Source organism: Hyperoodon ampullatus, assembly GCF_949752795.1.
Source record: "Hyperoodon ampullatus genome assembly, chromosome: 2".
Classification (NCBI taxonomy): domain Eukaryota; kingdom Metazoa; phylum Chordata; class Mammalia; order Artiodactyla; family Ziphiidae; genus Hyperoodon; species Hyperoodon ampullatus.
The window spans coordinates 149,529,671-149,551,200 of NC_136915.1; the positions used below are offsets into that span (position 1 = coordinate 149,529,671).

At 40.7% G+C, this 21,530-nt stretch overlaps 1 protein-coding gene across 2 annotated transcripts; it reads left to right on the forward strand.

Moving 5' to 3' along the window:
- Window positions 1-1,813: 1,813 nt before the first annotated feature.
- On the forward strand, window positions 1,814-13,393 carry ELK4 (ETS transcription factor ELK4; the record flags this gene model as incomplete). 2 transcript variants are annotated; one of them, XM_079697881.1, is made up of 5 exons in its annotated part: window positions 1,814-1,980; window positions 8,191-8,406; window positions 9,556-10,431; window positions 11,191-11,307; window positions 13,295-13,393. In XM_079697881.1, the coding sequence occupies 4 exons, from the start codon at window positions 8,200-8,202 to the stop codon at window positions 13,391-13,393; spliced, it is 1,299 nt and encodes a 432-aa protein (XP_079554007.1). The 2 variants fall into 2 exon arrangements, with proteins under 2 accessions (XP_079554007.1, XP_079554008.1); XM_079697882.1 differs by lacking the exons at window positions 1,814-1,980; window positions 9,556-10,431 and having other exon boundaries at window positions 8,200-8,406.
- Between the last annotated feature and the right edge of the window lie 8,137 nt (window positions 13,394-21,530).

Sequence of the window (21,530 nt, forward strand, 5' to 3'; positions counted from 1 at the left end):
GTTGCGGAGCACAGGCTCTGGACGCGCAGGCTCAGCGGCCATGGCTCACGGGCCCAGCCGGTCCGCAGCATGTGGGATCTTTCCGGACCGGGGCTTGAACCCGTGTCCCCTGTATCGTTAGGCGGACTCGCAACCACTGCGCCACCAGGGAAGCCCTAAATTAATTTTTATTGGAGTATAGTTGATTTAAATATTGTGTTAGTTTCTGCTGTACAGCAAAGTGAATCAGTTATACATATACATATATCCACTCTTTTTTATTCTTTTCCCATATAGGTCATTACAGAGTATTGAGTAGAGCTCCCTGGGATGATCCCATTTCACTCAGTGAGTTCAATTAATTTTGCCATGGGGAACTCCCTGGGGGTCCAGTGGTTAGGACTCGCTCTTTCACTGCTGTGGCCAGTGTTCAATCCCTGGTCGGGGAACTAAGATCCGGAAAGCTACTTAGCGCGGCCAAACAAAAAAAAAAATTTTTTTTTTTTAAAACCATGAATTCAACTGTGGGGACGAGGAGGAGGCAAAAATAAATGACATCACCACTTATTGGGTGTTTACTATGTGCCAGGTAATGCACTAAGCACATTACAGCTTTTATCACATTTTATCTTCCCAGCAATGCTGCACATTATTATCTTCATTTTACATGAGGGGACTGAGGTTCGGAGTGGTGAAGCAACTCGTTGCAGGACACACAGCTGGTAAGACACTGGCCTGTCCTTGGTTTCCTGTTAAATGGGATACACAGTATATTTCTTGGAGGTTTTTTTCAGCATAAGGTTTTACATTCTGCTGCTAAATTGTTCAAGTAGTTTCTTGTACCAGGTGTGACCTGGTTCCTTAAAAATTGTTATTTAATGAGAACCTATGCTCTAGACACTCTGCGAGGTGATTATGCACCTTATCTCCTTTAATCATTACAGCTCTAAGAGATGGGGTTCTCTCCATTCTACGTATATTCAAACTGTTGTGGGAAGTAAAGAAAGTTGCTTAAGACTGACGAGTTAGTGAGAGGCAGAGCCACGGATGGATTCCAGGTCTCCGACTCCAACGCCAGAACGAGCTTTCCCCAGGACACCAGTGTTTCCATTTGTCAGTCCTGGCACTAGAGAACCACAGTGCTGATTTAATGTATATCAAGTGTTCATAGTGCCCTGGGATCTGGCACTTCGAAGAGAAAGCTGTGGCAATACCGACCTCTGTCCACCCAGCCAAGAAGGCAGGACGGGAGGCCTGGAGGGTGAAGCCCTCACATTTAAGTTTCGCAACAACAGAAGTGGTCCCCTGGAGGCTGCTTGGCGAGCGCCACCTCCTCCCTCGGGCGGGGGAGACACGGAGGGGCCCCAGGCCCCTCCGACGTCCCGAGCCATGTGGCAGCTTTGGCGTGCGGTTTCGGGTCGTGGGCCTCAGTAAACAGACTGGCTAGTAGTCCAGCGGAGAGTTCAAAGCGGAGAAACCCAAGCGGCACCCTCGCCGCGCCCGCACCCCTGGCCCCCCAAAACCGGGACGGGGAAGGGGACGGCGGCGGAAGGTGCTACGGCGGCAGCTGGCAGAGGTCCTCTGCTGTTGGCCCCTCCCTTCCCGCCCCCGGAAGTGGCGCGCGTCAGCGCCGGCGTCGGGGAGGGACCCCAACGCAGCCGGGGGAGTTGAGAGTGGCGGCGGCCGCAGAGCGATTGGCAGGCTCGGCCGCGGCTAGGAACGCCCCGAGCGCGCGCCCGGCGGGTAGCGGCCCCGACGACCCGCGCCGCCGCCGCCGCCGCCGCGTGTGGGGGCGGGGAGGGCGGGGCGCGAGGAGCCGCGGCGGCGGCGGGAGATGCGGGCGGCTGCGGGCACCCGGCGGGCTTGGCTCGGCCGCCGGCGCCTTCTCCGGCTCCGCCGCGGGGGTCGCAGCGGCTGCCGCGCCATCCTCGAGTTCCCAGCTTGAGAAGGCGGCGGGCGGAGAGGAGCATCGTGTTCGAGGCGGAGACCCAGAGGGAGCCCCGCGCGCGGCCTCGGTGAGCGGCCAGCCCCGCACGCTCCGTCCACCCCGCGCCCCGTCCGGGTCTTGAGGCTCCCCAACGGCGGGGAACGCGGGCGGGGGCTAGGGGCTCGCCGCACAACAGGAAACGAGCGCGTGGGGGCGGGCGCGGGGGCTGCGGCGCGCGCTCCCCTAGGGATCCGCCCCTGCCCCGCCCCGCCCTCTCAGGCGGCCCTAGTCCCGAGGCGCGCAGGTAGATGCGGCGCGCCTCGCTCCGCTCTCTTCGCCCCTTATTTGGTACCGCGAGGTCCCTGGGGCAAAAGGTGGCAGTGATGGTTTTTTTGGGGGGCAAGAGGAGAGCAATTCTGACTTTCTGTATCGACAGGAAGTTGGAAAGTGAAAGTACAGTAATTCAGTGCTTACCCAGGCCCGGTGAGGTTGCGGCTCTTCCCCCGGACTTTGAACTCCTCGGGGGCACACGGTCATCCGTGTCTCTTCCTCTCCCCAAGCTCGCTATTCATCCGGTGTCAAGTTTCATTTCTTTTTCTATTTCTCTCCCGCAAACCCCCTCCCCTCTTTACTTTACGCTTAATGTACAGCTGCCGCGAGGCTGGTGGCTTCTTCATTCCTAAGAAGATCAATTGGAAATATCTTATGGGGGCTGAATATTAACTGGCTTTGGCAGGAAATAAAGGGCATTGTTGACTGAAGTAGTCAAACGATACACAATTGGCTTTTTTCCCAAGCTATTGCTATTTGAAGTTTAGGGCATTTAAAGAAAGACTGGAATTTTATTCCTCATTAGAACGGTTCACCCATCTCTTTGGTTGGTGGATCAGCGCCTCCCTCCCTCTTTGCCATCTCCCACTCACCGCCCCACTGCGTGGAAAACTTGGTGCTTCAATATTTAAGACTGTCAGTGGTGTTTTCATTAAAATGTATTGTGATTCAGTTTTCCCCCTCAGGAACTCTCCCCTCTTTAATTTTGTTTAAATGTTAAAACTGCGTTAAGTGGAATCCATTTAGGGAAATGTTGTTTTTAAGTTTTAGGGTAATGTAACAGTACACTTTTAATATTTTGTTAGGATACTGTACAGTTAGATACACCAGATTACTTTTTGACAACTACTATGATTTTAAGTCAAAACTAGTCTTGATACATTTCATAATTTGCCTTTGTTTTACTTAAGCAGCACTCTGAATTTGGAGACATTTATTTCTGGGGTCTTAGCTACTGTTTCTGAAAAATAGTTGGGCCATGGGTCACCACAGCAACTGGACTATGTGTATTATAAACATGTTTAGGGTGGGAAAGGTTTCACTTAATAGAGGCTTCCTTTCCCTAATGAGTTACTTCAACATGCTCCTTTCATTTTAGCACAGGGACTAATCTACTATCTTTGAAGTGTTAAGTTAGAATCAGTTATGTTTTCCACTAATCCCTCAAAAATCAGATTCCTTCATTTGGATCAGTTAAGTATTTACATCCTTCATTATACTTCTACTAAAAATCTCTTTTAAAACTGTAATTTTTGGGCTTCCCTGGTGGCGCAGTGGTTGGGAGTCCGCCTGTCGATGCAGGGGACACGGGTTCGTGCCCCGGTCCGGGAAGATCCCACATGCCGCGGAGCGGCTAGGCCCGTCAGCCATGGCCGCTGAGCCTGCGCGTCCGGAGCCTGTGCTCCGCAACGGGAGAGGCCACAACAGTGAGAAGCCTGCGTACCGCAAAAAAAACCCAAAACAACAACAACAAAAAACCTGTAACTTTTGGAAAAAAACTGTAATTGTAGAAACATTGAGATTTTCGTGAGAAGAAAAATAAAGGGTTTTGGGGTTTTTTGACTGAGAATAAAAGTATTTAATATTTTTGACTTTATTTTACTCTTTGTAATTTTAAATAACTGTCTTCTGTAACTTTTTTCCCTTTAATTCTCTTATATGGCTGAAGAAATTGTTGAATTTCATATTAATAGCACACTTTTAGGAACTAAAATGAAGAGGTTCAGCTTAACTATACGCCCAGTGGTTCACTACCTTTTCAGTCAAAGAATAAACTTATCAAAATTGAATGAGTAAAATATTCCTTTAAAGTACCCACAGAGGATGTCCATTTTATGTCTTTGTTAGTTTTTCGCAAAAGAAAATTTTTTTTCCAGTATGTAAGTCCAAAACCACAGTGCCCATTTTCTTTCACAGCCATTTCCCATCCCCGACGCACTGTGAAGTACACTAAAGAAGCTGCAGCGTTTTCCACACAGTTGGGTTCTGCCCTGCAGTATGCAACAGCCCCACCAGCGTTTGGCTCAGTACACTCTCTCTCCTAATAACCAAAGGGAGAGGTGGAAGGTAAACCCACACCACCTTGGGAACACCTCCCATTTGCTCAGGATGGCACTTGCGTACTCATTGTGGAGATTATTTCTTTCTTTTTGCATGTATTGCTTAGCCATTATAAACCTGTAGGGCTCAAGCACTATCTGCATGATAGGCATTAAGACTCTAGGATTTGGTTTGGGGAATTTCTCCAAAAATAAATGGAATTACAGGCACCACATTTGTAATAGGCTTGAGATTCCAGTTCTCTGCCCTGTTCACTTTCTTCTTTCCTCCTCTCTCCTCTTCCCCCCCTTTCTAGCTTCAACATCATCACCATTATCATTCTCTCACACATATTCACACACTGCTGTAAGCATTGTTGATAATGAAGATGATGTTTGGAAATGTGGAGACTGAGTTCTCTGGTTAAGCTGAAATTTACTGGGAAGTAGTTGTAACAGATTTAGACTAACAGATAATTGTTTAAATGGGAAACATATGTAGTTAAAAAGTAACTTGCCGGGCTTCCCTGGTGGCGCAGTGGTTGAGAGTCCGCCTGCCGATGCAGGGGACACGGGTTCGTGCCCCGGTCCGGGAGGATCCCACATGCCGCGGAGCGGCTGGGCCCGTGAGCCATGGCCGCTGAGCCTGCGCGTCCGGAGCCTGTGCTCTGCAACGGGAGAGGCCACAGCAGTGAGAGGCCCGCGTACTGCAAAAAAAAAAAAAAAAAACAAAAAAAAAGTAACTTGCCATGACCAGGCATTATCAGAAGAAAAGCCTCTGCAGTAAAATCAGAGAAATGGCAGGGACCGGCCCCCCCACCTCCCCGCCCAGTACTTGATGGATATAATATAAAACCTCTATTTTAACCCAGCTTAAGTGAGGCTGTGGGAAACTATGATTTCTAGTGAGCATAGTTATTTAGCATTAAAGTAGCATTTCATATTTGTACATTATTATCACTTAGTGTCTAATAATGTAATACTTTACAACCCACTGGTGATGTGAATGCTTTTATCCATCTAGGGAAGTGGTTTCCCTAATGAACAGAGTATATGACTGTGATGAGAGACTTAGATTCATGGCCTCAGTTTCTCCATTAAGTCTGTAAATGTGGGAGGCATCTCCCCTATTCTATTCTTTATTATTTTCCCACCTCTACTTTTGGATGACAGTATCTCTGTATAACCAGCTTCGAAGTGATAACAGGATAATTGGAGGACTTTTGAATATCTCAGAAAAGTTACAGAAACTCATATTTTCTAGTATAGTTCCTCATCTTTGCCCTTTTTGGAAGCAAACATTGTTGACCCTTTGTGAGTTGTACATAGAGTTAGGTTTCTCAGGCCTAACTTTTGTATTGTTTGTAGTGTTTGTTTTTAACATCTTTATTGAGATATAATTCACATACCATAAAAAATTCACCTACTTAGTACACTTCAGTGGTTCTCGTATATTCACAGAGTTGTATAACCACCACCACGATCTAAATTTAGAATATTTTCATCACCCCATTAACAGTCACTCCCCTTTTCTTCTCCCCACCCATTCCCCATTCCCAGCTCTAAGCAACCACTGATCTACTTTCTGCCTATTCTGGACGTTTCATATAAATGGCTGGCTTCTTTCACTTAGGGTAGTGTTTTCAAGGTTCATCCACTGAAGTAGCCCATATCAGTACTTCATTCCTTTTTCTGGCTAATATTCCACTCTGTGGTTATACTACATTTTGCTTGTCCACTCATCAGTTGTTGGACATTTGGGTGGTTTCTACTTTTTTGGGTATTATGAATACCACTGTGAACATTCCTGTGTAAGTGTCTGTGTGGACATATATTTTCATTTCTCTTGGGCATATACCTACGAGTGGAATTACTGGGTCATATGGTAACTCTATGTTTAGTATTTTGAGGAACTGCCAAACTGTTTTCCAAAGTGGCTGCACCATTTTACATTCCCATCAGCAATCTATGAGGGTTTCACTTTTCTCCACATTCTAGCCAACACTTATCATCTGTCTTTTTGACTGTAGCCATCCTAGTAGGTGTGAAGCGGTATCTTGTGTGGTTTTTTTTTTTTTTTTAATTAATTTATTTATTTTTTTTTGCGGTACGCGGGCCTCTCACTGCTGTGGCCTCTCCGGCTGCGGAGCACAGGCTCTGGATGCGCAGGCCCAGCGGCCATGGCTCACGGGCCTAGCCGCTCCGTGGCATGTGGGATCTTCCCGGACCGGGGCACGAACCCTTGTCCCCTGCATCGGCAGGCAGACTCTCAACCACTGCGCCACCAGGGAAGCCCAAAAGTTTTAAATTTTGATGTAGTCAATTTACCTGTTTTTACAGTATTTTAACAGAATTGATTTTGTTTAAGTCCTGTTCTGATCCAGTGAGATCTAATTCATAGATTTCAAAAGGAAGGTTTTGGGCTTCCCTGGTGGCGCAGTGGTGGAGAGTCCGCCTGCCGATGGGTTCACGCCCCAGTCCGGGAAGATCCCACATGCCGCGGAGCGGCAGGGCCCGTGAGCCATGGCTGCTGGACCTGCGCGTCCGGAGCCTGTGCTCCGCAGCGGGAGAGGCCACAGCAGTGAGAGGCCCACGTACCGCAAAAAAAAAAAAAAAAAAAAAAGGAAGGTTTTTTGTGTTGTGTGTGTGTAAGGTTCAATTATAGACTTTTTAGAATGTGCTTATATATGGCCAGAGTTTCTGCCCTAAAGAATTCTTCCTGGGAGGGTGGGAGGGAGACGCAAGAGGGAGGAGATATGGGGGGAGATATATGTATATGTATAGCTGATTCACTTTGTTATAAAGCAGAAACTAACACCATTGTAAAGCAATTGTACTCCAATAAAGATGTTTAAAAAAATATTCTTCCTTATAAATAAGGTGTTTGGAAGTTTTTGTGAGGAAAATAACTTTGTGAGAACATTTCCTTGCTGCTCCATTGCCTAAACCAATGTTTGTTAACTGAGATGATATGGTCCCCCCCAGGAGAACATTTGGCAATGTCTGCAGACATTTTGATTGCCAAATTGGGCAGGAGGTGCTACTGGCATCTAGTGGGTAGAGGCCAGGGATGTTGTTAAACTACAAAGCACAGGACAGCGTCCAGGAACAAAAAAATAATCTGGCCCAAAATATCAATAGTGCTGAATTTAGGAAACTCTGGCCTAAATAGGAAGATCCTAAAACTTGAGATACTGAAGGGTATTTCAGTTCCAGTCTTGATAATCAAATAAAGGTTGCTAATCAAATCAAAGGAGGATCTATGCAGGTGGAATCCCTGTGGACAGAATGGTGACAGGACTTGTAACTTAGGGAACATTTTGCTGAATTTTCAGTGCTGCCAATTTATGTGTAAATTACATTTATGATAATGGAAACTATTTGGAGGAGAAATACCAGTGGAGCAAAAGTAGATTATTCCCTATACCTCTGGGCCACCCTAAGACACACAACATATCCTGGCAAATAAACCAGCTGGGCTAATTTAGATAGATGCTGAAATGGTGGTCTCCTCAGAGAATATGACAATGAGTTTTTAAGATAAAATTTAATAACAGTGATACTCTACTGGTTGGCATTCGTCAGTCTGCTCCTGCAATTTATGAAACTAGCTTTATCTCACAGCAAGACTTTTCTTAAGCAGCGGGGCATGCTTAAGAGTTTGGACTCTGGATCCAGATTGCCTGCGTTTAAATCTCAGCTCCACCATTTACGTGTGTGACCTTAGACAAGTTACTTAACTCTTTAATGAATCCGTTTTTTCACATGTAAAATGAGGCTGCAGTAGTATCTGTCTTATAGGATTGTTGTGGGGATAAAATGAGTAATTAGTCTAATACAGTTAGAGTACTTAAAACAGTGTCTGACATATACGGTTGGCTGTTAATTGTGTATCTTATCCAATGCCTCTTTCAGCTCATTGCTATGGACAGTGCTATCACCCTGTGGCAGTTCCTCCTTCAGCTCCTAAAGGAGCCTCAGAACGATCACATGATCTGCTGGACCTCTAATAATGGGGAGTTCAAGCTTTTGCAGGCAGAAGAGGTGGCTCGTCTCTGGGGGATTCGAAAGAACAAGCCTAATATGAATTATGACAAACTCAGCCGAGCCCTCAGATACTATTATGTGAAGGTAATACACATCCACCTCAAAACAAGAATTGGTCCTTCTCTTCTGGTGAGGTTAGAGGTACTAATGTCCTGGTTTATTTATTTTTTAAAAGAAATTCTTTTTAATTGAGGTATAATTGACAAAGTTATATTGGCTTTGGGTGTACAACATAATGATGCGATATTTGTATACATTGTGAAATGATCACTGTTCTGGTTTATTTTAATTCAATTTATTTTACAGCTTCAGCAGTTTGGAATTAGGATGAAAGATGTAAATGTTCCAGGTGTATTTCTGCAAATTCTTATTCAGTACCCAACTCCCATTGCTCATATTTTATTCCTAATTACAGTTGTCTTTAAAGAAAAAATGATTATAGAGTTGGAATAAGGAAAAGGAAATTTGAGATTCTTGAGGATGAATAAATACTCTTGTTTATATCATAATTTACTTTAAAAATTGTCTCATATTTACTCATTTTTTTAGCTCTACTTAATTTTTACTTTTTAGTTTACCTGGAACACAAATTAATACCTTAAAGAATAGCTGTTAATACCTAGATGTGATTTCTTAGTTAAAATTTTTTTGTTTAATTTCTTATTATTTTGAATACATTCTTGGGCACTGCAGTAAAATAAATGGATCAAATGGGTAGAATTAAAGTGAGAAGCTAGGATCTTAATTCCTTTCACCTTTGAGTGGTTAATGTTATCAGCTTTCCTGTATGGAGAGATGAGGTGAGAAACAGCTGGAGTTTCTGAAGGAAGTAGGAACCTTAGCAGAAGTAATATTCTGAATTCCTTTTTGCTTCCTCAGGATGTGAATGGCTTGTACCTTTGGAGTTATTTGAGATTGCAGTTCAGAAATTTTTGACTTCATACAGATACTTGGCTGACAGTGTTAAGCAATTAAAATCTTTCAGCTTTTATGAAACATATTAGTTCAGTTGTTAATAAGACATTTAAATGTTTTTAACTTGTACTCCATAATAGTAGGAGCTGTGTTTGGTATGGCTAGATAAATTTAGATGATTTTGAAGCTTTCAAGTAAACTACCTATCAAATAGAGAACCCCATTAGGTCAGCTTTTTCATGGGGGGTGGGTAAAGTTTAAGAAATGCTTAAGAAAAGTTTAAGAAAGTCTAAGAGTGTTTATTTTATTTATCTACAGAATATCATTAAAAAAGTGAATGGTCAGAAGTTTGTGTACAAGTTTGTCTCGTACCCAGAGATTTTGAACATGGATCCGATGACAGTGGGCAGGGTTGAGGGAGACTGTGAAGCTTTAAGCGTCAGTGAACTCAGCAGCAACGGTTCCAAAGATGTGGAGAATGGTGGGAAAGAGAAGCCACCACAGCCTGGTGCCAAGACCTCTAGCCGCAATGACTACATACACTCTGGCCTATATTCTTCATTTACTCTCAACTCTTTGAACTCCTCCAACAGGAAGCTTTTCAAATCTATAAAGGTTGAGAATCCAGCTGAGAAACTGGCAGAGAAAAAATCTCCTCAGGAGCCAACACCATCTGTTATCAAATTTGTAACCACACCTGCCAAAAAGCCACCAGTTGAACCTCTTGCTGCTGCCATTTCAACTGGCCCAAGTATTTCTCCATCTTCAGAAGAAACTGTGCAACCGTTGGAGAATTTGGCTTCCCCCAGACTGCCTTCTCTGGAAGCACCAACTTCTGCATCTAGTGTAACTGCAGCTTTTACCACCACACCACCTATTTCGTCCGTGTCCCCTCTGCAGGAGCCTTCTAGAACACCTTCACCACCGCTGAGTTCCAACCCAGACATGGACACAGACATGGAATCAGTGGCTTCTCAGCCAATGGAACTTCCAGAGGACTTGTCCCTGGAGCCTAAAGACCAGGATTTGGCTTTGCCAGAAAAGGACAAAACAAATAATTCATCAAGGTCCAAGAAACCCAAGGGGTTAGAGCTGGCACCAACCCTGGTGATCACGGGCAGTGATCCAAGCCCACTGGGAATATTAAGCCCATCTCTCCCTACAGCTTCTCTTACGCCAGCACTTTTTTCGCAGGTAACACTCTCTTTCTTATTAGTGCCGCATTTTTTTTGTTTTGTTTGTTTTTACTCACCTTTTAAAACAAATCCAGAATTTATAACCTCAGGTTCTCATTTGGCTACACAGGCTTGCCTTACAGAAGGTTATATGACCCTGTGAAAGTAACCCAATTCCTCACCTCAATTAGGATTGTCAAAATAAAAGGTTTGGAGTATTGTGTTAAAAAATTCATTGTTCTGCAAGTAAATAAGTATTTGGTTTTTCCACTTTCTCCTAAAGAAAATAAGTATATTCTCTCTCTCTCTGTCTTTTTTTGGGGGCGGGGGTCTTATAAAACAACAGTGATAATCTCAAGTTAGAAGACAACAGATCCTGAGGTCCTTACAAGTTTGTGCAGTTATTTTCATTAGCTATTTCTTAACTTGCTCATCTAACATTTAAATAGTTAGATTACTCCTAGACCTACGCATTATTAAGGGGAAAATCTGTTTGTGACTCAGTTACCCATAATTTCTCCATACCAAAATTCAGATTGGTTTTGTTTTTCTATTTGAAAAAGATTCTACCAAAAACGGGTTAGAAAATATTTTGACCTTTATCTTACCTGGGTTGTAAACGTAATTTCTGAGTTTTTCCTCATGATAAGATTTCCGACTTGGACATACTTGGAGTGGAGAATAGGACAATATTTGGATTCAGAGCTATTTGTGTATTACAAGGCTAAACATAATCCTGATAAGCCATTTAGTTATATTTTTGGTTTGTGTATTGCAGACGCCCATCTTACTGACTCCGAGCCCCTTGCTCTCCAGTATCCACTTTTGGAGTACTCTCAGCCCTGTTGCTCCCCTAAGTCCAGCCAGGCTACAAGGTGCTAACACACTTTTCCAGGTAAATTACATAAAAGCTTGTCTTCTGTAATTGGGGTGTGGTAAATGAAGAAAGAGGCAAAAAGGCAGTATCCACTCTTCAGTTAATCATTGTAAAACTTCTACTTAATAAGTATCCTTAGATTTATTTTTGACTTTCTAAGTGTTAATTTTCTGGCCAGCAAACAACTCAGATAAATATTCACGGCAGAGTTTCCTTTTCATTGTTTACTATCCCATACATTTGAATTAGACCAAGAATTGTTTAAAACTGTAGTAGATTTTTTGAGCCTATCCAATTTCTTTTTTGGTCATTTTAAATGGTAGAAATTCTCTTTTCTAAAAAGAGAAAATGTGTATATATATATATATATATATATATATATATATATAGTTTTTTTTAGAGGGGTTTCCCCTTTTAACTGAGGATTTTTTAAAAATAGAGAAAACTCTTGAGAATAGTATATCAAATACTCCCATTTCCCCCCTCATTCAGAATTGATATTCATCAGCATTTTAAATATATATATTTTTAAAAATGAATATTGTATTACCTCTTTTTTTTTTTTTTTTTGCGGTACGCGGGCCTCTCACTGTTGTGGCCTCTCCCGTTGTGGAGCACAGGCTCTGGACACGCAGGCTCAGCGGCCATGGCTCACGGGCCCAGCCGCTCTGCGGCATGTGGGATCTTCCCGGACCAGGGCACGAACCCGTGTCCCCTGCATTGGCAGGCAGACTCTCAACCACTGCACCACCAGGGAAGCCCTGTATTACCTCTTAACCAAGGTCTTAGGAAAGGTCTCACAGCTTGCTTGCTTTATTTATTTATTTATTTATTAAAATCCTGCGAGGCAGGTATTATTAATCTTTTTTTTAAAGGTATTTATTTATTTATTTTTATTTTATTTTGTCTGCGCTGGGTCTTTGTTTCAGTACATGGGCTCTTTGTTGTGGCCTGCGGGCGTCTCTGGTTGTGGCGCGTGGTCTCTAGAACACACGGGCTCAGTAGTTGCAGCGCATGGGCTTCTCTCGAGTTGGGCTCTCTGGTTGTGGCGCATGGGCTTAGTTGCTCCGCTGCATGTGGGATCTCAGTTCCCCGACCAGGGATCGAAACCTCGTGCCCTGCACTGGAAGGTGGATTTTTAACCACTGGACCACCAGGGAAGTCCCGGTCTCACAGTTTTAAACCATTATTTTGCCCAGGACATCTAGACTTTATAACTTGTAGGCTTTCTTGTAGTTGATTCATTCACTTATTCAAGGGTGACTCCCTGGGAGATTTTCTTAGATTTTGTAATTTAAATTTTCATTTGTTCTTTTGGAAATGGAATGGTGAGGGGGGAAAAAAAGAAAGAAAATTAAAAATCTTACTACTTCTGCAATTTGTTTTTTGCAAGAACTTATAAATTATTGAATAGAGTGTTGAGAATTTTCCATATTTCATTTTACATTTTTCTTTGCCTCTCACAAACAGATAATTGAATTATAGGGAGAAAGTCATAGTGCTCACGTAACTTCAGCCTGGAATCTCCATATAAATTTGGTCTCAGAATACATGATGGGGAGCCCTTTTCTAGGATGAGCACCCTACAACTATTTGCAGCAGTTAAGAGATGGGCATCTCCTCTGGATCTCTTTTTGATAGTCTGTGATTTGCTATACAATTGAATTATACTCTGTAGCGCATGCTGTCATTTACTGAACTTTCTAAAACCTTCATTTGAAGTCAAGTGTGAACCTGTGTACCTTAGCATCGGAGGGAAGGTATAGGTTTGGTCTTTCCATTCCATCAAGGTACGCTGGAGGGTGTTAATATTTAACATGTAAGACAAACAACTTTTTAAAAGTTTTTGTGACATCATATTCTTCCATGATAAACAATTACTGCCTTTGTCCTGTGAGCCACTGCAGGTGGATGTCATGTTCTGCCTCAGGGAATATAATAGGGACAGAAAGTGAAATTTAGGGTTGCATAATAGGATGATAATGTGTTTTATTTTCTTTCTCAGTTTCCTTCTGTGCTGAACAGTCATGGGCCGTTCACTCTGTCTGGCCTGGATGGACCTTCCACCCCTGGCCCATTTTCCCCAGATCTACAGAAAACATAACCTATGCACTTGTGGGATGAGAGAACCAAGGAATAAAGAAATAGAAAGACACCCAACATGATTACATTTAAAGTGAGCAATTGATACATCACAATGCTGATAATAGACTATTGTGATTTCTGCCATTCCCCATTAAAAATGCTTTTTTAGGATTCCCTTTGAATAGGACTCAAGTTAGACTGTGTATAAAAATGCCTTAATTGGAGTCCAGACTCCACCTCCCTCTTTTTCTTTCTTTTTAAAAAATACTTTGAACTTTGTATTAAAGAAATTTTTGGTGGGGTTTAGCAGCTAGCTATGCTTTGCAAGAGAATTAAGAACAAAGTTACTCCTCCTGCCTTTATTGGGACCCTTTGTCCAGGAAAAAAATTATGCTTTGAGCATGTTATATGAAGAAATATTTGTTAAATGAAATTGGCCATATCTTTAGGACTTTAATGTGCTCTGTTGAATATTGAGTTGTGCATAAGCAGTAGAGGAAAAAGAGTCATTCCTATTCACACAAAGTAAGATTGGAGCAGGACTATTGGGTAGATTCTGTTTTGCTATGAACTATAACTTATGTAAGCAACTCCACAAAAAGGCCTCTTATTTACATTTATTCAGGGTGGATCTCTTAGCCATATGTGTGATCTTGTCTGAACCTGTCAACAGAGCATGGAGCTAGTTTATTCCCACATAGGGAGATTTTTAAACCGGGGACTTAAAACAGTATTTGGAACAACCAGTGAGAACATGGGACCCCATATCTGGCACAGAAGTGTCATCTGCTCTCTAGGTGGTATGATTACACACCCACGGAATGCAGTATGGTAAATGATGGCTTTTAGGGAGATGAACCTGGGGTTTGAAATTCTGAGGCATCTCTGAGTCAAAGATTCAATTGAATAACTTGAAACAACATGTAGGGCTTTTCTCAGTTGGAAGGTACTGGCCTGAAGGACCCTTTTCTCTGTTCATTTTATCCCATTTTCTACGGTATATTTGTCTTTTAAATTTAAGGTTGTTAGAGGTTGTGATCGTTTTCACAATGTAATTAGGAAGATGAAAAGCAAAGTGAAGCCTCCAAATCTGTCGTGAAGTAAAGATATGCTTATTTCTCTGAGTTTTTTTTTTTTCCTAAGGAAGGAGCGGAGTTCATTCGGCAACGCTCATACACAGGGATTGGATTCTTCATATCAGTAGTGAAAAACTTAGGCCTTCATCTCTACCAAATTTATAAAATATTACCATTTAGTCATCAGTGCCAGGTGCAGACAGATTTGTTGATCCCCTAAACTGATTGATACCAACATCACAGTTGAGTCTTTTGAAAAACTTGGCTTTAAAGTCCAGGATCAGATGATATGCTGCTACCACCACCACCACCACCCTGCCCATTAAACTAGTCTTTTAACCCTAGAAATAGTTCCTATAATTAACCACCTGAAGTAAATGGAATAAGGGATTAGTAAGGACTTGAGGGCTCAAAGTGACACTGCTATAAACCAGCATCTTCCAGATATATAAAGTTCACTTTGTTTTATACAGTATGGAGCAACTCTAGCATAAGATGTCTATGCTAGTTCATTAGTAGCAGAAGGACAGTATTCAGGGAGCTGCCTTTATATTTGTAGTGTTGGAGACTGTTACTGGTTCATTTGTGGTTATCAGCTGAAAAGTTCTGTTCCTGAGATATGCAATAGCAGTGTTGAAAGGCAGTGTTCAGTAGGGATGGGGAACAGACATACTGGATTTTCTTCCCACATTGAATCATTTCGTTTGCATGCCTCTTTGAAATTAGACTGCTCAGCAGCACTTTGGACTAGTTTTTATTAGGTTAATTCACATGTGGTACATTAGATAAGTAAATATTGATGGCTTGATTTAACTAGATATTTTAAATTTTGAAAGCACAGAAGTATCTTATTTTGAGTCAAAGGAGAAAAGCCATTGGTTTGTTTTCATAGATAGTATCTTTGATAATTAACCGTCTCAGCACAGGGGTGCCTGGAACCAAGGGCACCATTAAAACTCAGTCAAAGCAACTTCCTAGGAACCAGTCTTAGTGAGTCCTCTGCCTATAAACCTCTCCCAGAAGTCTCTGAGAGGTGTGGGCCTTAGGAGGTTGAGGATGATCTGCTTTCTCTTTGAGATCAACTATTTTGGGGAAGTTGGTGTGTGTGTTTGTGTGTATGTATGTGTTCACTTTTTTAAGTGAAATGAAACTGCAACCATAGTGCAAGTGTATGAGGCAGATCGTTCTATTTGTAAACTACCTCCTTCCTGGAAAAGTCTCTGTTTTGTATTTTTTTGAACATCCACAGAGTTCTTCTTAGCATCAAAAGGTGACATACCACTTAAGATCAGTATTCACTGGAGAGACTTATATTTGGTAGCGGTAGCTGGTATCCATCACTAGTCACTTTGCCAGGATGAATGCTGGTGGGCAAAAGTAGCCCAAGTTAAGATAGGGGAGCAGGTTTAGTGAGTTTTTGCGACTTCTGCTGTGATTAGCTTAACTTTTCATTTGCTCTGGCCAATATCTAGTCAGTTGTATGCTGCGAGATGTTTAACCACCAGGCTCTCTGAAGGGGAAAAAAGGCCCTTAAATTGTAGCATTTGCTGATTCCCATCATGTAAGTTACTCCCTCTGTGGCTGATTTTAAGCCACCACCTTGGAGTTGAAAAGGGGGGGCGCACAGTTGGCTCAGAGCCATACACTCAGCCAGCAAACCACTGCACTTATTTCACCCTAGGGTGGATTTTCACATAATTTCTAAAATAATTTTTTCTTTTTGGTTTGTCACAGTGCTTTTGTGATACAATATTCCTCATGGCATATTTTATGTGTTCAAACAAAGGTGGACACTTCCATTGATTTTTTAAAAATTTATACATGATGGAAAAACCAGAAACCCTCAAAAGTCAGCCTTATGCTTCTTTGAGTTAAAATGTAGGTTTAATTTTTATACATCTTGGTGGTTAAAATACAGGTAACAGTAATTTTTTTCTTTAGATTTTGATGGGGAAAATAAGCCCGTGAGCCTATAGTAAAAGGGTACTGGATTTTTTTTTACACTGGATCTTTTTTTACAATTCCTTGAAGATTTACATACTACATTAGAGATCAAAAAAGGCAGCACTGACTGTTGAATCTCTTTACATGGCACAATTTTTAGTTTTCTCCGTACTGTGTGTCACTTAGGCTTGGAGGAGACAGTAAATCAGAGGCTTGGAATTCTGGAGCTGTAACTGCAGGCTGTTGATATTATCACTTCAGTTCCATTCACACTTGGCATTGTGTGATGTCTAGTCTAATGACATTGTTTCATCCTGATCTCAGAACTTGTGTTATGATTCTAAAGTTCTCAAAGGCAGTTTTGTATGTTTCTAGTGAATTTATGCACATTAGAGCCACTTACTGGCATTTCAGAAAAGCAGTCTCCAACCTTTTTGAACACACACCTTGATCAATAAAAGGCTTTGAACACAAATACCCTATTGCAAATTTATATGTATATATGTTAAGTTATATACTGCTATACTAAAGTCCTGTGTACACTATAAGACATAACACAAAACAGAAATTAAGGATGGCATAAAAATAAATCTTGAGTAGAAATTCTAATATTTTTTTCCTGCACCCAGTAGATTGTCTTGTGCACCCCCCTGGAGGCATGTACTCTACTTTAAAGCCCCCTGACTCAGGGTCTGTTTGTCAGTCTAATCTTGAAAAATACAATGTGGAAGCTTTGGTTGTGATATATGGGGAAATCCTTTACATATTTGATTTGATTTTTATGTAAAATCTCCAGTAGAGATTAGGAATTTTTCAGCAGAGCTTGTCATCAACTTTCTGAAATTTCCTATTTCTTTTTCATAAGAAATTTCTTTTTCATACGTTGCCAAATAGCCCATTACCAAATGTTTTCCAGAGCTTCATGCTTATTATTTTTGACAGCCTGTTGTCTCTTTCCTTTTCATATTAGGTATGACTTTATAATTTACTTTTATTTTACTAGCTGCTCTCAAACTTCTTTTGGCCTTATTAATGTTACATTTTACCAACAATTTCAGAATTATTTCAAGTTGCCTTATGTTAAAATACATAACCACCTCCATTTTCTTGCTGCATTGGTAAGTTTATTATTATTATTATTATTTTTTTGGTAACATTTTGGCATCTGAACAAATAAATATTTTCTTGATGGGTCTGTTCTATCTATCACTTCATTTATTGTATATATTTTATTTACCCATGCCAGAAATCTAGAATTGTGCTGAGGTGCCATTCTTAGGTGTGTAAACAAGTATGGGAACAAGTGCAGGTCTCCGTGCAGAAGCCTGGAGCTCTGAGTGAAGGACCACAGCAACAGGAAAACTAGAATCTTCATGAAGTACGTAGTCTGTGATCTGAGGGTGTGACAGGATGGAATTGAGAACTTAATTGTTCAATTCATAGTAGTGAAGTGGAGGCCAGCCATAATTATCTTGAGCAGGTACTCTGACCAGAGAATTAGTTCGATGGAAAGTGTTTGGTTAATTATCTTCTTGGTTTTGGGTCAACAATTAAATTAACAGTTGTTACTGTTTTTAATGCTGCTGGCGTTGCCTGAAACAAGGTGCCCTGATATTTCTCTGTGTCATCAGAACTCTGCTTACTGAAGTTGAAGTTTTAATCTTAAAATCTAGAATTCTTGTGGGTGGTGGTGTATTAAGCAAGAAAAGAAGGCGGTTTGATTTCATTTCTCGTACTTGGTGGAACCTGTTAGGATGAAAGTCATGTTTTTACCTGTAAACAGAGCAGAACTGAAAAGGTGAGTTATTGATGTAGTATAAATGTTCCATTTGAAGCTGCCAGTTTCTTCAACCTACTTTTCTGAAAAAAAAAAATTGTGATAGATTGACAGCCTGCCAGAAAATAGCAATTTCTAGGGTGCTGCCGTCCACACTTAGCTGTGGTGAAAATGGAAATCAGAGTGGTTTGTGCGAGAGGGGAAAGGTTGGCTCTAAGCTTTGTATAGAAACCAGGAAATTCAGGCTGTTGTTAACATTTTAAATGAAACCTTTAACAAGAAAATTTATGAGGGATACAATCAAACATAGTAAGAGTATAATATAGATCAAAAAGTTTTATGAGGCTTAAGTTTTTATTTTAAAATATTTTGGGAAACTAGAGCATTTCTTTCCAAGTCATACTGATTGGCTGAGTGCATATATGTGTGTGTATATATACTGATGTATTGACTGAGTATATGTTTGTGTGTATGTGTATAAACAAATCTATTTTTCAGAGGGAACATATGGTCATCCTAGTCTAGGATGGTTCCTAGGCTATTTTATACTAAAACTTAAAAACAAAAATTGGCTGCACTTTGCAGTTGTCACTTTTTAAAAATTAATGCCTTGCACATTTGTTTTTTTTAATGCATAGAATCATAGGCCTTAAAGACTAATTGCTTGTTTACTCTTTAGAAATAATGTACAGTGCTACATGTGACATACTCTAAGCAAAGTCATCTTAAACTGTTTTCTTATATTCATGTATTATTGAGCAAATAAGCATGTTCTTTCTAAAAATTTCTACATTTCTGTGTAAAATCCTTGTTACGTTGGGTTCTAAGTTTCTCAGAGAGGAGGTTTATACTAGACGTAGTATTTCTAAAATACAGATTTAACCATGATTGATATAGTGGTGGAGGAATTCTGGCATTGTAGCCTATTCATCCTTTTGAACTGTACATAAAAAGCATTAGCAGAAAACTCAGAGTATCTTGGGCTGGTCTTCTCAGCTTTGCCTTGTTTCCCATCTCTTAAGGGCCCGTTCTTGTTCTTGTCCCCTCCAAGGATTATGAGCCCTGCGAGGACAGGCCTGGGATCTTCTGGACGGGTTGGGGGTGGGGAGGTGCCCTGTGGCTGGGCCTGAGTTCTAGCCAGTCCATCATTCAAGCTTGCCTAGAGTTCAGGGGTGGGAATGCCATATACTGGTATGAAATCACTTGGCACTTTTTGGGACACCATTATTAGCACTGTTCTGTTTTTAATAACTGGAAGCACTTAATGGTTATTTTGTTTAATTGCATCTTGAGGATATTGGGGGTCAGGGAAGTTAAGGTTTATTGCTTGTTTATGTTTTCTGGAACTTGACTGTTTGGAGAAGGGATAAATGGATTACCCAGTGAGCCATTCTAGGCTCTGTAAGGTATGCTGTTTTGGCTAGGATGCTTTAAAATAATTTACAAGCTTTTAATATTCTGCTTTGTAGAAATGTATGACTTTTAATGATTTGCAGTTGGTGGATTATACTCAACTTTGTGAATTCGCCAACTTTAAGTTTCTTTTCTGTTTAATCATTGTTGCTTATTGCCTGTCAGGTAGGGGACACAGTCCTTTCTAAGACATTTCATACTTTTTTTTTTTGATGGCAGTATTACCAAGGGCCTTTAAGTGTACATTACATTCACTGCTTATGTGATAAAGTAGCATATTGTATGAACTTCCCTGTTCAGTATTAGTGAACTAAGATGCATATTTGTAAAGACAGAAATGAATGCAATTAATTTTTGATTACTTGAGGCCTATTTATTTGGTTTGGCCATTCGACCTTTTCTAGTCACAATCCATGTGTATTTCTTCACTTTTACCTTCTAGCAGTTTCATTTATCTTTGTGGGTAGGGAAGAAGATTAAATATGAAACTCAGTCCAGTCATTTTCCTACTGGTTGGCTTTGGTTTGAGGCAAATAAAATTTTTGACTTAGTTTTTCAGAATTCTGCCCTTTACACTAGATAATCAAGTTGGCTTTTAAAAAAAGTGTACAATTTTGTCCTTTGAAGAACTAATAATTTTCTGTGAGCCCTATTGGATCTTCAAGTATGGATATCACTTGAAAATTAAATACTGTTAAACTTTTGATTTTCGCCCACCCAATCTGTAAGTCAGAAAGAGAGCATATGTCTGCTGTGGTGTTAACACAGAGAGATGTATTCTTTTACCTCAGCGTCTTAGTTTGGCCTCTGTAATAAGAACTTGTCAGGGTGCTTTTCTTAAACTCCGATTCATTCAGCTGAGAAGACAGTTACTTCATTGTTTATTTTTCCCCTTGTTTATTTTATTGAAATCTATCGCTCACAATATCTAGTATCCACTACTTTTGTATAAACAGAATACTTACATATAATGCCAGTGCACACCTATCCAAAAGACTGCATTATTGTTAAAGTGTCATTAATAATTTGTCTTGATTAATGTCAGTTTAATTTACATGAGGGAGACCTTCGAAGTATTAAAATCACTTTCTTTTTCCTAAAAAAGCAATTCAAATGATGGTAACTGCTAACATTTATTAAAATCACATTAATTGTTGATGCAGCTGGAGAGAAACTGCCACATCTTCTAGCTAAGCAGTCTGACTTAACGTGTTGGGAAACTAAGGGATGTTGTTTTAGGGTAATTAGTATGGCTGTAGCTGGAGCCTTCAGCTCTACATGTGTGTGGCAAAAAAACTTTACAGAGTTTAGGTTGGTAAGGAAGAATATGCGCTGGCACTTTGAGGGCTTTATAATATGCTGCTTTTAGGAGGGAAAAGTGTAGTTGATATTCAGTGCACCTCCAGACATAGTAAGGGGTTGCTCTGAATGACCAATCAGGTGATCTTTTTTTTCTATGGCTTCAAGTTTTATGCAAAAATATTGTTAAATTCTGTAATGATGATATGCATCTTTTTAGAAAGATGATACATTTTTAAAAACTATTTTATATAAGAACTGTCAGAGGAATCTGCTTTGTATAATGGCAAGCTAGCTTTAAGAAAGCACTGTATCAAATTTACTAAAGTCCAAAATTATATAGATATGTTAATAGATGTATGTGCAACTTGATATGGACAATTGTATTTTTTTAAATAAATATTTTTAACAAAATGACTTTCTGAATTATTTCCCTCCTCTCACATCTATTGAGGTAGTCTTTGTGTATTATATTCCTGTCTATGCTAAATGTGGGTAAGGAAAGTTCTGCTTTCCCAAAGGTTATCATTAAAACCTGGCCTTCAACTATTTGATGTGTATCTACATTAAAATATTTAAAGCTTGTGTTGAGATAGGTAGTGAAAAGGGGAAACTGTAAAATGATTGTTGATATAAAAAGGAATTAA